General features: G+C 46.0%; 1 protein-coding gene across 1 annotated transcript in view; it reads left to right on the top strand.

The window, feature by feature from the left end:
* CLEC16A (C-type lectin domain containing 16A) overlaps positions 1-17,299 on the top strand; it is a 393,790-nt gene that overhangs the window by 54,734 nt on the left and 321,757 nt on the right. Inside the window, exon 10 of the mRNA XM_040441186.1 lies at positions 12,251-12,364. Coding sequence (XP_040297120.1) covers positions 12,251-12,364 — 114 coding nt within the window. The remainder of the gene's footprint in view (positions 1-12,250; positions 12,365-17,299) is intronic.

Here is a 17,299-nt window from a genome sequence, read left to right as displayed (position 1 = left end):
AAATGCTGTGGAATATGTCAGGACTATAGAACAGAGTAAAATAAATAACCAAAATCCCTGCCCAACATTTATCATCCAGCCTAAGCACCTGCGTAGGTCTAGACAGCCTGTCTAAGCTTACGCCATCTTTACGATTAGTAAATCTGGGCCACTGTGCTGCCTATAGGCACTCATAATCATAATCACCACCTCCTTCATACTGCCCCATAAAATTGCACGCTCTTCTCCATCCAGCACCAGAGTTTATTCAAGCGGAAAGCAAGCTCCGGCCAGATTCTTCTGCCAGTGCCTTATCTCCTAGCAGGACAAAGGGTCCAGCTTGTTGAAAACCAACAAGCCAGATCCTCCTTTCCCCAGTGTTTGCCTTCGAGACAGTCGGGAGACCCCCATACACATTAGATTGTCAGCAGGATCCGTCAGTTTATAATATGGATGAGGTAGCTGAGCACCACCTAGAAACTTCCATGTAATTGTGAGTTGTGCACCAGGACTATCTGTTCCTGATTATATCAAAGTTCTCTGGAAGAAGGTAGTTAGCGGAGAGCATAATTACACCGACAGCCTGTGGACATTTCCCAGTTAATCATTTTCCTAAAATAATACTGTGCTGTAGTTTTTTCTAAAAAAAATGCTGGTAGTATGAGTAAGTAGAGTTCCCATGAGCGGTGAACTCTTCAGGACGATTCAAGAGTTTTGCAACCTAATTCATACAGACAGAACCCATTGATATTTCTGCCTTTACAGAATTGTCACTGCGCTGGTATATTTGTATTGACTTCTATTAGGCTCTGTTTCATTTTCAAGTTGTCTAGAATAACTACTGAAAAAATGCAGAATACATATGCAGTGAAAGACAGAAAAATCTGAAAAGTCACGTATCACTTTACTTAACCCAAGTATCCATCCAGCAGCAGTGCTCGTGCTTACACACTATAGGAAAAAGCGCCGGCCTCTCTGGTGGCGGGGACCATGGGAGTGCACATAGGCATGCATGCGCAGCAACTTCCATCTCAGCCACCTTGAATCTACGCTGCTCCGTTTCAGAAAGCCAAATCCGGAGCCTTTTTCTCGCCCATATTCATTGGGGGACACAGAGACCGTGGGTATAGCTATGTCCTCTAGGAGGCGTTGACACTAGTAAAATCTGTTAGCTCCTCCCACTGCAGCTATACGCTCTCCAGCCTGGAGAGAGAGCTTCAGTTTTTTCTAGTGTCAATAGGAGGCAAGACCTCCCTGCTTTGCAGGGATATCCTGAAGATTTTTTATTTTAGTTTATATATTTTTTCTCTTCATTTTCAGATAGGAAAACAGTGGACGCCTAGCCTCCCTGTTTTCTCGGGGTCGAGTTGCGCCAGTGCTGGCCACCCGCACTGCTGCCTCCCCCACAGAAGACAAGGTGGACCAGGGCAGCCTCGCTCCCCTGCATCCCGCCAGGCAAGGGGTCACCTAGGTCCGCCAAAGAGAAGACCCTCCCGCCATACCAAACTCCTGCCACTCCGGTGCCAGCTGCTGATGAGGTGACCCTGCTGGAGAAGGTGACCTTATGGGCCAATGGTGGATCTCCGGACCTTCCCATTCGCCTTTCGGGCCGGTTGGTTGATAGGCATCACCTGTGCAATCCTATGGTAGACCTCCGGAGCTTCCCAATCACCCTCCGGGGTCGCTTGGTTGATAAGCACTGTCTGCGCAATCCAATGGTGGACCTTCTCAAGGGCCGTTTGGTAGATAGGCACCACATGCGCAATCCAATGAACCTTCCCAATCACCCTCCGAGGTCGTTGGGTGATATGACACTACCTGCGCAATCCACTGGTGGACGTCTGTACCTTCCAAATCACCCTCCGGGGTAATTTGATGGATAAATCACTACCTGCGAAATCCACTGATGTACCTATGGACCTTCCCAATCACCCTCCTGGGTCGTTTGGTTGGTATTCTCCACCTGCGCAATCCACTGGTGGACGTCTGGACCTTCCCAGGATCTCCAGACTTCCCAACCTCCCTCCAGGGTCGTTTGCTTTCCGGTGAGTGAACCTCTAGAAGTTCCCATTCCACCCCCGGGTAGTTTGGTTGATAACTCCCACCGACGAGCCTGCGACTGCCATGGCAAGATTCTGGGAGGTAAGACTACACACAGTGGGCCAGAGCAGGATATTTTCCTCCTCGCTCACCTCCACACCCCCACCCTTCCTCCCTAGCGTCAATGGCGTCCGAGGTAGACAGCAATACTTGTCGTATGCATTACCCCCTTCGTTAGGCGGGGTATTTGCACTACTACTGGGTGCAGTACTCCCTTGGATATTACCTCCCTCCATTGGGGCCTACCGCACTAGAACTCTCAGTGCCGGCAGTAGGCATTCCCCCTTTTTATTTAGGTGACGGAACTGCATTCCCACTGGGGACAGTACTATGTGGATTAGCCTCTTCCATAGGTGGCGCTATGGCATTATCCCTGGTTCGGTGTTTACTGTCTGTCTTAGCCCCTTACGTAGGTGGGGAATTGATACGGGACTCTCCATATGCCTTGCCCTTTCCGTAAGAGGCGTATTCTCTCTACTTGGATTCGGTTCCTGCTAGATGTATTACTGCATTGCCACATTTCATGGTGAAGTACTTGCACTACGACTGAGCGCAGTGATTGCCGTAAGCGTTTCCCCCCTTCTTGGTGGGATAATTGAAACATTGCTCCTTCCACAAGTGATCCACATCCGTGGGGAATGAGTACACATCTTGATGTTGCATTTCACCTACGCCACGGCTATAGGTGCCTTAGCTTCTTCTACAAGTGGAGCGCAGCGAGTATCGTTACACGCTGGTGCCCTTTATGCAGTACGCAGCCCTGCAGGGTGAGCGAATGTGAGGTCACGGTTAATAGGCAGAACGAGGGTTGCTCTTGGTACTCGCAGTTTTTATATACCCTGGGCAGGCGTACAGCAGTGATGGAGAGGCTGGCACATGGATCCTCTGGGGCACTCTCTGTGTAAGAGGGACCAGGCCAGGTGGTAGGTGAGGTGCCCTTGGTGTTGTAAGTTTAGTGTGCCTGTGGCAAGATCCCTTAAAGTACGTGACGCCAGTGCCAGTAATGGTGGCACACCGATTTCTTGCAGTAATAAGTGAGGAACACACGTTGCAGTGAACCAAAACTTCCTTTTTACTGAACAGGTTAACTATTTACAGTCTTTGGTCAGTTCCACATGTATAAGATGGTGACAGGCTGGCTTTACATCAAATGGCAGGCACAATGTTCTTGCAAGGTACTCAGAGGGTTAAACACTTACAGATCAGGCTGCACTTTTCCTCAGAATCCTGTCTGTCTTTCTCCCAAGTCCCGTATGCCCTATTGCTGGCTTTATCCTTGGTTAGGGAAAACTTCCTCTCGTATATGACTCCTTGCTGTGAATATATCCGTCTGCCCTTCAGCTCTCTGTTTGGCTGGAACAAGCTTGGCTCTGCACTGTACTTTTATGGGAACTTGGTTTCTCAGGAGGCAGGCTCTTCTCCTGGTGGCAAGCTAGAAGCCTGGGCTATCTAGCTGCATGTCAGAAGCTGATTCCCAGCTACTCTCTGGCTGAAGTGACTCCTGGTTTCTGAACACTCCTCTCAACTCTCTGACTCTTTCCTGTCTGGGCCTAACTATTTATATAAGGGGTTCCCTAGCTCCCTCTACTGTCTAGGAGGAGGAACTACACCCTTAACAGGCCTGGTACACAGGAGATAACATAAATAACATGAAAATTCACATTAAATTGCAATATAAAACACAATAACCATGTTCCACAGGAGGTGGAGAACAACGTGGCCCAATTGACACTTGTGTAGTGCCCACCCTTACGTAGTGGGACACTACATTTATTCTTCTTCTATCGGTATTTCGGTGCCGCCAGTGGATACTGTGGTTGTTTCCACGTTGTGTCCTTGTCCTTCGGTTTCGTTTTGGGGCATGATATGACAACCTCTCACCTCAGGGGGTTGCCCAGCGTCTCTCAATTGTCCTAGCGTCCCCCATCTCCTTGGTCCTCCACTGTTCCAATGTGTCTTCAACATTATGTAGTGCGTACACCATGGCATGTAATATTGTGATTACGTCCCAGTAAGTCGAGTGTTACACTGACTCTATATTCTCTTTCCACTATTTCTATGTGGGAAGTGGTTGTGCTGGCACTCTGGTTTAGCTTTGCAGCCTGTTCTCCTCCGCTCGTGCGGATTTTACGCTGGCGCTAGAGTTTGCAGTCAAAAATATTGGGGCATTCCCTCAGGTAGGGGTTTTACCCTGACGCTGGCTTGGCGGTTGCTCCTGTTCAACGCCCGGAGTGTTTAAGGTTAGCTATCCTTCCCTGGGGCGGTATGATACCATGGCTTCTACCGGATTCCTGTGTATATATGTGGGCGGGTGGCTCACACCTAATAGCTATGATGGGTGCTGCTAACTCTAAATTGGGTGCCCGATCCCAATAATAATAAACGCTTGAGACGCCATTCTGGCTTAGCATGCACAGCTCATGCACATTTCACCTGCGTCCTTTCATCTTGTTCCTTTCCTCCTCTGACTGCGGCATTGTAAACATCGGCTGATATAACAGAGGAGAAAAAGCGCCCACCGAATATACCGGACCCCCCTATGGATTGCATGGCCATGCATGAATGAATTCCTGGCAAAGCTAATACAGACACAGCCTTCAGCGCAGACCGCTGACCAGGATCCCGCGATACTGTGACGTCACCCGCCTGATACTTGCGGCGGAAGATACTCGGACGGCCGGCACCGCTCGCCTCGAGGAGACGCCACACAGTGGGACATACTACCAAGGAACCAGGTAGGAACTGATAATTACAAGTCTGGAACATTGCCTTCACTGTCTTAAAGGGTTTCTATCACTTCGTTTCACCTATTTAGCTTTCAGACACTAGCGATCCGCTAGTGTCTGCTTTATCTAACCATCCTAATATAAGAGCTTATTGTCCTGCCGTTTAGCTAAAAAAATAACTTATATAGATATGCAAATGAGCCTCTAGGTGCTATAGGGGCGTGATTAGCACCTAGAGGCTCCGTCTACCTTAACAAACTGCCGCCGCCCAGCGCGTCCCTCCAGCCCGCCCATCTCCTCCGGAATGCGATGCTCCTCGTATTCGGCGCATGCGCAGTGAATGTCTGATCGCTTCCCTGCTCAGACATCTCCACTGCGCCTGTTCCTCGGAGCACTATGACGTCATCGGCGCAGGCGCAGTGGAGATGTCTGAGCAGGGAAGCGATCAGACATTCACTGCGCATGCGCCGAATACAAGGAGCATCGCATTCCGGAGGAGATGGGCGGGCTGGAGGGACGCGCTGGGCGGCGGCAGTTTGTTAAGGTAGACGGAGCCTCTAGGTGCTAATCACGCCCCCATAGCACCTAGAGGCTCATTTGCATATCTATATAAGTTATTTTTTTAGCTAAACGGCTGCCCAATAAACAGTTATATTAGGATGGTTAGATAAAGCAGACACTAGCGGATCGCTAATGTCTGAAAGCTAAATAGGTGAAACGAAGTGATAGAAACCCTTTAATAGGAGTGAACTCTCCTAAAGGAATTATTACATAAGGAGTCCGTTCAGAAGTGCACTATATGAGGAACTTTTAGGACACTTCTACCCACTCTATCCATAGCTACTGACATTTTTGCTACAAGTGTTACGGAGTGCGGCCATGAACTTTCTACCCCGACCACAAATAGTGGAAATCATATTTGGTACCATATTGTAACATTTATATATTTTAAGTCAATTGTATTTTAATGTGAATGTATTAGTGTTTAATGTATTAGTGTTTAACCTTATCTGACCAATCAGGTCTTAGTAAAACAAATTCCATATGGTACAGACGTTGTGAGTGCTCACTCTCCCTTTTTACTTTCAAGCGTTTTTACTTTCTACCGGATTCCTCTCCTCTGCCCCTCACTTTGTGCTGCCTGGGCACGCTGCAGCTCCTACCGTATGGGGGTCCTGGAGTAACCATCACAGACTCTGGCTCCTTCTGCACGGCTCCTTCGTCAGGTGATGGATTCTTCTAACGCCGAAATCGGTGGTTTACGCTGTATGGCCTCCTCCTTAAGCGGAGTATGGCACCGCCGCTTTCATCCGGTGGCTACTTCTGTGTACTGCCAGTCTCAGTTGGGGAATGGGCTTCGCCCTGCCCTTTTTTTCCTTCCGATTGTTCCTTCTCTGGCTCAGGGTTCACGGCCACTCCGCAAATCTTGGTAGCTCCCACATTACTACTTCCCCTCATCTACGTTGATGCAGGGTGTTGGTTCTGTGGGCTTTTTCTTCCAGTCTTGTTCCCCGATTGTTGGGCTATGAAGTTTTCCATATTTCTCCTTCTACAGGTGAATCTTGCCCGTTGATCCTGGGTGTACTACCCGTATCTACAACTACCTCTCTTGAGGCTTGACTAGTGACTGCCATGTCAGTCCGATGTAGTCATGCCTTTTTACTGCACATTCCGTGGCTAGACTACGAGACTCACCACGTCAGGCTGAGCGGGGGTGCTGTCACTACTGTTGATGGAGTTTCGTTCCTGGACCGGAACTCTCCTTCTTTTCTTCCTCCTCGAGGCATGATTTTTTTCTCTCATCTTGGTCTGGTCAAAAATTTCCGTCGAGCAGTGTTACTGCGCCGTCAATACATGGTCGCTGACGGAACTCCACCTCCGGTGATTCTCATATCCGCTCTACTTTTACCTATCCAATGTGTTGATTCCTTGGCTTGCGGTTGGACATGCCTCATTCGGGCGTTCCTTTCTCGGTGGTTGATCAGCCAGCTTCTCAGTCTCCTCACAAGCCTCTGCGGCTCGGGGGACATTGGTGGGCCACTTACTGTTTCCGTGGAGCGCTTCCCTTTAGCAGGGGTGGATCCTGCGGTCCTGGGTTTTTGGTGGGCCATTAGTTCCTTGCTGGGTCAGGTTCGGCACTGTGTATCCTTTCGAGCGTCCTCTGACTCACCCGGGGCCCATAATACCTTCCTGCAAGGAATGGCACGTACGGTACTCCTTTTACCGCCTTGAGATTTGTCCTTTCAGCGCTCCCGAATTCTCTCCTTGAACCCTTGCGGGAGATGTCACTCCGACTCCTGTCCTGGAAGGTGTTTTTTTTCTTGTAGCTATCACATCCATCAGATGGGTGTCTGGGTTTGGGCGCTCTCTTACAGAGAAGCTCCTGGTTCTGACAGGGATAAGCGGTTCCCCGGCCCGTTCATCCCTTTCTCCCGACGGTGGTCTCTGATTTTTATTTCGATGAAGAAACTGTCCTTCCATCACGGTGTCCCTCCCCTTTCCACCCTAGGGAAAGGGAGTTAGGTCATTTGGACGTTGTCAGGGCTCTGATGATTTATTTACCAGCCTCCGGTTCCTTCCGGCGTACGGTCTCTCCTTTTTTGTCATTCTGGAGGTTCCTCGCAAGGCATTGGCGGCCTCCAGGGTGGCAATTGCACGTCTGCATTTGCTTAAGCATACTGCACCCGGGGCAGGGTTCCGCCCTTCGGTGTCACGTTACTGGTTAGAACCTGGTTCGGTTCTTGGCATTGTTGCTGTTCCACGTTTTTTCGTTGGTTTACTTGCTTCTCCTACTGCTTCTCACAAACTGAAGCTCTCTCTCCCGACTGGAGGGGGTATAGCTGCCGGGGGAGGAGCTAACAGCTTTTACTAGTGTCAACGCCTCCTAGAGGACATAGCTATACCCACGGTCTCTGTGTCCCCCAATGAAGAGCGAGAAAGAGATTTTACCGGTAAGTTTTACAAAAATCTTGTTTTTAAAATCATCCAACTGTTATTTGATCTTCTGAATAAAATTAGCGGTACAGTAGTAGTTCTTGTCCTTGTGGTGTAGCACATTGCCTGTGCTTTAGCTACACCACAATATTCATTGTATTTCATGCCTGATGTGTTCCTTTTTTGTAATGACAGGGTGTAACCCTTTTTGCTTTTAAATAGTATGTACATGTATTAAGTATTATACCATGAACAAGAACTCAGGAAGGAGTCCGAAACGCATAGGACATGGGTGAACTACTACTGTACTGCTAATTTTATTCAGAAGATTAAATAAAATTTGGATGATTTAAAAAAAATAAAAGTCTCCGGATTTGGCTTTTTGAAGCTATACTTCGCATAGGTCATTAATATTTGATTGTGGGGTCAGACACCCGTCACCCCCGCCTAGGGCTGCAGCTATTAATTATTTTAGTAATCAAGTATGCTAGTGATTTAATCGACTACTCTAATAAGGAAAAAACTAATTAAAAGAATGTTTACCATGATTAAAACTCATCAGCCCCCCATGCCATCATCAGACCCCCTTGCCGTCAGTCCTCAGCGCGATCAATTCCTCCGTTCCATCAGCTCCCCCCAGTGCCATCCGTCCCCCATTCCATCAGTACTCTGTGCCATCAGCTCCCCCGTGCCATCAGTTACTCCCCCAGTGCCACCATCTCCCCCTCCTAGCCATCAGTGCCAAAGCGCCAGTGAAATCAGATACTTACCTTTCCTACTGGGGGCGCCACCGACACTCCACAGCTCTTCCAGCCTCTTCTTTACGCACTGGTGCCGGCTGGCGGGAGACCACCAAGCGGTGAGTAATAGCAAGCGCTTCACTCACTCTCCGTGGCCACATGGTACAAACAAATCCTCGATGCAAAAAACCCTGACGGTCAGATGTTTGAAGAGGAGGCAGAGCTCCGTGCGATCACTACTCTCTCTTCATTACACTACGCGTCATCTCCCCTGTAGCTGTGGCGTAGTGTAATTAGAAGTACTCGCTTCATTCAAGCGAATGGGGTTAATAGGTGACGCCTTGCTATCGCACCGAATGCAGGATGTGTTTTTGCACTGAAATGCTTCCTTAGGTGAGCTAGTCGAGGGGTTTCTCCACCACATGTGTCCTTGTGTGAACCAGCCCGAACCATTTAAATGCTGAGAGAAGAGTATACCCTTCCATGTCGTCTTCCACACACGTACAACATTTGTAGTCCTTGTATACACCGAACTGATTCCCAACAAACTACGCCCTGCCAGACTCAGGTATATCAGTATCTATTATTCATCCCTGCTCCTTAACCCTTAGCACATGGGACTTTATTGATTCTTGCATTACTGGAATGGCTTTCAGCATTTGGAGCCCATCCCGTTCGAAGTCTTGCCTTAAAATAAATAAATGTGCTTTGTCCTGACGCCCTATAAGCATTTAAGTTTCTATACGAATTGACCTTATAAACCTCTGAAAGAGCTATCCTTGCTAGCAAATTGGAGTATTTCTGTAGATCCGCTTAATAATGCCCTCTGAGGCCACCTAAACCCTTTTAAACTGCATTCACGAGAAGCGGAAATAAACCAAATAAACTGCCGGCGGTGTCCTTCTTCTGTCCTTGGCAGGAAGGTGCATGAATATGTGACACAGGATATATTAGGGCGGTAAATCTTCATCTTTTTTTTCCCCATACATCAGAGAGCTGTCTACCCTGCACACGTTACCTCCTTTCTGCATCTGGAATTATCGTCATTGTGTCCTTCTGCTGTCACAGTTAGTAGATGGATCTTGGCATTTACAGCTCCTCAAATAAATATTACCACTTCGTTATATGCTATAAACAATTATATTTATTATGAAAGAAAGTAAAAAGACAGAGAAGGTTAAAGGGTTTCTGTCACTAGATTTAACCCTATTAAGCTAGCTGATATTAGCGATGTGCTAATGTCCGCTAAACCTAATGCCCCCGTTACGCCAGAAATCCAAGTCCTGATTGACAGGGCCAGGCAGCGCTCGCATCTGTCTGCCAGCCCTGTGCTCTGGTGAAATCTCACGCCGTTCAGTATTCGGCGCAGGCGCGGTGAGGAAGCTGGCAGCCTGCGAGAGTCTTTCCCTCACCGCGCCTGCGCCGGCGCGAGATTTCACCAGAGCCCAGGGCTGGCAGACAGATGCGAGCGCTGCCTGGCCCTGTCAATCAGGACTTGGAGGAAGGCGACAAAGGTGGGAGAACGGCAGGAACAACGCCCCCCCCCCCCCTTCCCCCCGCTCCTAGAGGCTAATTAGCATATTATAAAAGTTAGATTTCTGGCGTAACTGGGGCATAGATAAAAGTAGGAATAGACTAGTTAGGTTTAGCGGACATTAGCACATCGCTAATGTCAGGTAGTTTAATAGAGTTAAATCTGGTGACAGAAACCGTTTAAAAAGACACCAGTCGTTCCGTGAAAATGATTTTTGTGGATGAAGATAAAGGAATAGGATTAGTGTGCTTCCTCATACAGCTTCAGTACGGTAGATCTCGGATGGTTATCTGTTTGATTCTTATATCCAACATCTTTTCGGGTTCTGAGATAATTTCATTAGGCAGCAGTAACATTAATAGGAGTCTCCATCTTCATGACGTTTTTAGGTCCAAATTATTTCTGCACACTGTGCTGTGGTAGTGTAAGATACCGCCCTAGGCGCTCATCTAATTCTTCCATAAAGAAGAGACTACGAGGACACCGTGTGCAGAGAGTAGTCTGGGAAGCTGGTGGCCATCTTACCGACGTGAAGAGGGGACTTGGGTATTTTATTGTGTACTGGAGGGGCGCTTTTGAAACCTTCACAGTGTTCAAATGCTCTACTTCAGTGACAAAATACAGCAAGGGCCTCTTACAACACAAGGCATTTCTATAGTAGCTGGTAACATGACATTTTCTCTTTTTTGCTTATTTGACCAAATGAGCAACTAGAAGCTCTGAAGCATAGCACAGACACTTCCTATAGACGCAGGGCTATTATTTACCAGCTTTTCTACAGCTGTTTCACACCTGCAAGCACTCATCAGTGAAAGATGTAGAAGCATGGTTTTAGAAGTACAGATCTTGTTGAGTACCAACATGCATAGTCAGACACATGAATTTTGTTGTTTCTGTACTAATATTGTAGATAAAGGGCTCTTCGGGTGACTTCACTGATAGACCTAGCGGACTGCAAACTTAAAGTGGACATGGAAAAAATAAATAAAATAAAAAAGTGGCCTCATGTTGTAGGTGGGTTCAAATTGACTGAAGACATGGGCAACACAAGTAGCCAGGGAAAACAGAAGTAGGAGTGGCAGCAGCACAAAATACCGCCCCTGCAGAACCAAATACCACAGTGCAGCACAAAATCCTGCCTCAGCAGAAACAAATATCACAGTGCAACACACAGTACTGCCGCCATTGCTGCAGTATTCAATTGTATCGCCAACCATCCCGAAGTTTGGCGATACAGTTGAATTCAGGAGGGCATCTGCGGCCGCTGATCAGGTGGATAAATACCTGATGCTCCTACTATTAATTGATGCGGAGAGCATCAGATTGTTATATAGCCAGCTAATGGCCATGAGGAGGCCTCGGGCGGCCCCCTGGGACATTTCCCTGCATCGTCTATGGCCAGTCCACCCCGTGCTGATAGATATCAGATGTTTCCAAATTTGCTAACTACAATTGTCCATATACTTTGAACTAAACTTTTATTAATGGTTCTCTTGATTACAAACCATTTTTTTTAGATAGTAGCTGGCTTATAAGTTAGCTGATCTCTGAAGGTCTGACTCTAACCCCTGGCCAGACATTTCCCCTACAGTGACCACAATGTAACGTTATATGGTGTTTCTTCAAATGAATGTCCAACGTAATGCATAGATGGCTAGGTAAAGTCCGGAGAGGTCCTGAGTGAAGGTCCCTCCTCTGTGTGCTGATGGGACATATGGAAAGGGATTGCCTTCATGGGACCACCCCTTTCAAAGGCAAAATTTAATAAATTCATGGGTATATGCTTCCAAATTGTAAGTATGGGATGCTAAGGATTTACACCGTCCTTTTATCCCTTTTATAACTACAATGGTCCCTCAAGTTACAATATTAATTGGTTCCAGGGCGACCATTGTGTGTTGAAACCATTGTAAGTTGAGTAATGGAATCCAAAGCCCCAAATTGTCATCCAAGATGAGAGAAAATTAAGATTTTAAGAAAAATAAGCGAAGAGATAAAACATGTCCTTACATATCCCAGTCAGAAATAGCTGGTAACTAGTGGCCTTGATTGGTTGGAGTCTGAGGCTGCAGCTATAAAGACCATTGTATGTTGAAAATATTGTATCCTAAGGCCATTGTATCTTGAGGGCTCACTGTATTTTAGGCATCACATATGGTAATTGCTGTATATGTTCTCTTTATCTGCATGGACGTCTTGATAACTTTTTTTTTACGTCATCATTTTTCCCCACGTAGGTGTTTTTAACAATACATTATGCACCTTTGGTGGACTCGCTGGCGGATGTCATCTTAAACGGCGACCTCTCTATGTTTTCATCTAAACCAGAACGTGATGTTCAAAGAAGTTCCGTAAGTGGAAACCTCAATATTTCTTGAAGCATTTAGTTTCTTGATAAAGTACTGTACTGTGACCAATATGTGATGTAGGTTTTATTTATATCGTAATGTCATTGACCCGACTGTTCCAATATCCTCGCAAAATGCCTTTTCTTGCTAGTGCGCAGGAAGTCTCTGCAGCGAGCTGGGTGAATTTGTTTATCTTCATTTTTATTTTAATCCTCTCATTTCACTTACTCCACATACTTTACAGTAAATGTAAAAAATTGCTTATTAAAGAATTAAAGGGCATGGAGGCCAGGCTTACTGTAGCATGCCAAGAGTGTATTATGGAGAAGATCTGCAGTGCAGCACTGGGAAACAGCTGAGACGCCTTTGTTCTGCTGCAAATTAAATCAAAATGGGAAAGACTCTCAGCGGCTGGCCAGTATTAGTGATCTGTATGTACCGAGGTACAGGAGAGACACTGATTGTCTTTCTTACACCTCTGCTTTTAGCCGTGCATATCAGAAGTCCACTTTTGTCGTAGTGACAACACCATATCCTCCTCACTGGGGACCATAGTAGGTAGGGACCCTTTTACCGGGACCAGTGTTCAGCCAAACAAGCGTTCATAAGACTGCTAATTCCTGACCATTTCCCCGTGGAGTCAGGCCAGTGATTATCTGACTAATGATCACTTATACAGAAATACACATGGTCTCCATGGTCAGCAGCTCATTTTCCTGTGTAAACCTAGAATATGCTGCCAACATAAAGTAAAGTGTATGGGGGGTCAGACGATCGTAGTATCTATTGTTCGTCCCTTATACAGTTCCATTGGACCCTGTAAAGCAGGCATGCTCAATCTGCGGCCCTCCAGCTGTTGCAAAACTACAACTCCCAGCATGCCTGAAAAGCCTACAGCTATCAGCCTACAGCAGGGCATGCTGGGAGTTGTAGTTTTACAACAGCTGGAGAGCCGCAGGTTGAGCATGCCTGCTGTAAAGGCTCTTTGAATGAGCAACTTGTTATTTCATCGATCAACCCCTCGCCGTGGCCTTGCTTCAGACCTTATCTTACCATCTGGGCAACATTGTAAACTTAAAGGGATTGTCTCACTTCAGCAAGTGACATTTATCATGTAAAGAAAGTTCATACAAGGCACTTACTAATGTATTGTGATTGTCCATATTGCTTCCTTTGCTGGCTGGATTCATTTCTCCATCACATTATATACTGCTTGTTTCCAGGGGTTACGACCACCCTGCAATCCAGCAGTGGTGGCCGTGCTTGCACAATATAGGAAAAAGCGTTGGCCTCTCAGGTAGCTGGGACCGCGAGAGTGCGCATAGGCTGATGTTTTTTCCTATAGTGTGCAAGCATGACCACTGCTTATGGATTGCAGGGTGGCCGTAACCATGGAAACAAGCAGTGTATAATGTGATGGAAAAGAATATTGCCAGCAAGGGAGGAAATATGGCCAATCACAACACATTAGTAAGTGCCTCATATTAACTGCAGTGAGACAACCCCTTTAATTCTATTCCCTATCATGTTACCAGTACAACTTCTTCAGATATTCCATCGCTTGCCTTATGTTGCTTCTCTATTCAGACCCTGTCAGATGCTTCATAAATTGCCTTTTGGAAATCATCAATATACCACTGAAATTAATGTTTTTTTTTATGCCTCTTGACAACCATTTGGACCTTCTTTTCCAGTCCAAGGTAATTGCTGGACTTGATCTCCCTTTGGTCGTTACCTGGTCATTCCCTTTGGTCTTTATCTAAATAACCACCCCTGGAAATGTATTTTTGCCCATGTGTTCAGTGCCTTTTTTTATTTTCATCTTAGGGTTCAAAATGCACGCATGTAACTGAGCTGTCATTTTTGGCTCCTGATCATGTGATCTCCAGTGTGACCCCAAGTCCAATGCATGCTTTACCATAGCATTTCTGCATTAACTAGCTAGTACGTATGAACGCTCGTTAGCGATAATCTGTCAGTGTAAAGGTTATTTAATGAATGAGCAAAACACCAGTTAATCTGGTAATAGGTCATTGGTGCGGGCACCTAAATTATAGTTTGTGGGCAACAGATTGTGCTGTCTAAACAGTACTCTGCTGCCCGCAAGCAATCATTCTGTATCTGCATTAGCGTTCGCTCCTCCCCATACTGTGGAGGAGATCGCAGCTCTTCACCTCCACTGAACAGCAGGCAATTGTCAGGAAGGAACGCTTCCTTCCAGACAATCGTCTGTTCCATTGAGCAATGTAAAGGGGCCTTTATATAACTCCCCTGACTATAATATTTGTATTCCTATGTGATGCAACTTCACACTGCTCTCCTCCTTTCAGTAAGAGCTGACATCGAGAAGCCTATCACAAGGAGGAGGCAGGGGAGACAGGTTGAAGCTGCATCAGATACGATACACTGTAGGGTGTGGGGACAGCAGTTGTATGTCATTGATCTCTCACTTGCTACCAACTCTGTCTCAGCAAAGCCAGAGGCATGATCGAAAATGGCGACTATATTATATGAACCATGTTTGAACAAAGGAGGCAACCAACACATAAATGGATCATCAACTAAAATAGTTATACACAAGAGCTAGTGCCGGTTTTTATGTTAAATGTCTTTTTACATGTGTTCACTTTGTTGCAGATACTTGGAATCAGAGGGGCCACTGAACTGTAACATAGTAACTGAAAAAATACATCCATCCAGTTCGGCCTGTTATCCTGCAGGTTGATCCAGAGGAAGGCAAAAAACCCTGTGAGGTAGAGGCCAATTTTTTCCACTTAAGGGGGAAAGAAAATTCCTTCCTGACTCCAATCAGAATAACTCCCTGGATCAACGACCCCTCTCTAGTAGCTATAGCCTGTAATATTATTACACTCCAGAAATACATCCAGGCCCCTCTTGAATTCCTTTATTGTACTCACCATCACCACCTCCTCAGGCAGAGAGTTCCATAGTCTCACTGCTCTTACTGTAAAGAATCCTTTTCTATGTTTGTGTACAAACCTTCTTTCCTCCAGACGCAGAGGATGTCCCCTCGTCACAGTCACAGTCCTGGGGATAAATAGATGATGGGATAGATCTCTGTACTGACCCCTGATATATTTATACATAGTAATTAGATCTCCCCTCAGTCGTCTTTTTCCTAAAGTGAATAACCCTAATTTTGATAATCCTTCAGGGTACTGTAGTTGCCCCATTCCAGTTATTACTTTAGTTGCCCTCCTCTGAACCCTCTCCAGCTCTGCTATGTCTTCCTTGTTCACAGGAGCCCAGAACTGTGCACAGTACTCCATGTGTGGTCTGACTAGTGGTTTGTTTAAAAAAACTGAAACTTGATAACATACATAAGTGAATGTAAAAAGACCTAATGGGTAAATTAGGAAACCTTTGCATTTTGGTGTGGGAAAGTTTTGGGCAGGTGCTAATAGTGGACTGTCTCCACTGTCACATGCACCTGAGAGCAAGCATGGTACCCATGTCTGGTGAAGTCCTTATTGCTGACTATGACTTTGAACATTTGCAAATAGATTAGGTTCATGTATAGCCAAAACAGTGTGGTACTGTGCTAGCCAGAAAAATCTATGTGATATTAAATACTTTCCACCTGTGGGGAACACTTCTCTGGACCAGACCACAGTATAATGCACTTAAGGAGGGCCTTTCACCGCTCCTGACATGTCTGTTTTAAGAGCCTCACGCATTCCCCATGTACTAACAATTCTGGAGCATCTATTCTTATGTCTGTATGTTGTGCCATTCCTTTATTATTTGCACTAGAAGTTATGAATTAATTTCTATTAGCCTTCAGTAAGGGTACAGAGGGGAGGTAACCAGTTGGGGGTGTGTACCTGTACAGTCTGGAAATTGCAGCACTGATTGGATAGAGTGAGACTGCGCAGGGACACACCCCCAACTGGTTACCTCCCCCTGTGCCCTTACTGCAGACTGCTAACCATTCATTCATAACTTCTAGTAGAAATAGTAAAGGAATGGCACAACATAGAGACATAAGAACAGATGCTCCATAATTGTTATTACATGGGGAATGTATGAAGCTATTAAAACAGGATTGTCAGGAGCGGTGAAAGGTCCTCTTTAAATGTCTTAATATGAAAGGCAAGAGATAGAAAAAAAACTGATAACATTCCAGTCATTGAAGAGAGGACTGAATCTGAAACCTTGATTCGTGACCCATTACAGAGACACCCTTCCTCCCCCTCCCCATTAGACTGACTCCAAATCTCCTTAGGTCTTGATTAGACCTGCAGATGAGCATTATGATTGGCATTACAATTGCCTGCTCATCAGTGGAGAAGACCGCTGCTATTACATGCACCCATCTCCTCCACAGTATGGGGAGGAGCGATGGCTAAAGCCATCGCTTGTCCCTATACAGAATCATTATTTGCCGGCAGCAGAGTGTGTTTAGACGGCACGATCTGCCGCCGGCAAACAATATTTTTTTTTAGCCTGCATCGGTTTATCGGCGGCACTTTTACACAGGCAGACCATCGCTAACAAATGTTCCTACAAACGCTTGTTAGCGATGACCTGGCTTATCCTCAGCAGGCCTTATACATCATTGCCTGTACATCTGTAAGCCCAGTTTTATTGCTCTCTTATCTTGATGATGTGTCCCCCATGTACAAATGTCTGTAACATCTCTTATCTGCCTTTCACACAGCCATTCATTGTATACTGCCTGATAAAGGAAGCTATATGCTCTGAAAATTTGCAAACTGAATTTTTCTTTTGGTTAGCCAATAAAGGTATCACTGCTCTACTCTGATATACTTTCATTTTTAACACAAAAGTATTTAACTTCAAATAGGCTGAAAGTGTAAAACGCTGGCAAAACCACATTCCTGTATAATTGTGGTACATGTAATTTTCCCCAAGCACGGATGCATTTTTTGAACTGATAGACGCATGCTACTTTAT

The sequence above is a fragment of the Bufo bufo genome, chromosome 7, assembly GCF_905171765.1.
Source record: "Bufo bufo chromosome 7, aBufBuf1.1, whole genome shotgun sequence".
NCBI lineage: Eukaryota > Metazoa > Chordata > Amphibia > Anura > Bufonidae > Bufo > Bufo bufo.
Note: the sequence above shows the minus strand (reverse complement) of the source record. Positions and strands in the feature narration are given on the sequence as shown.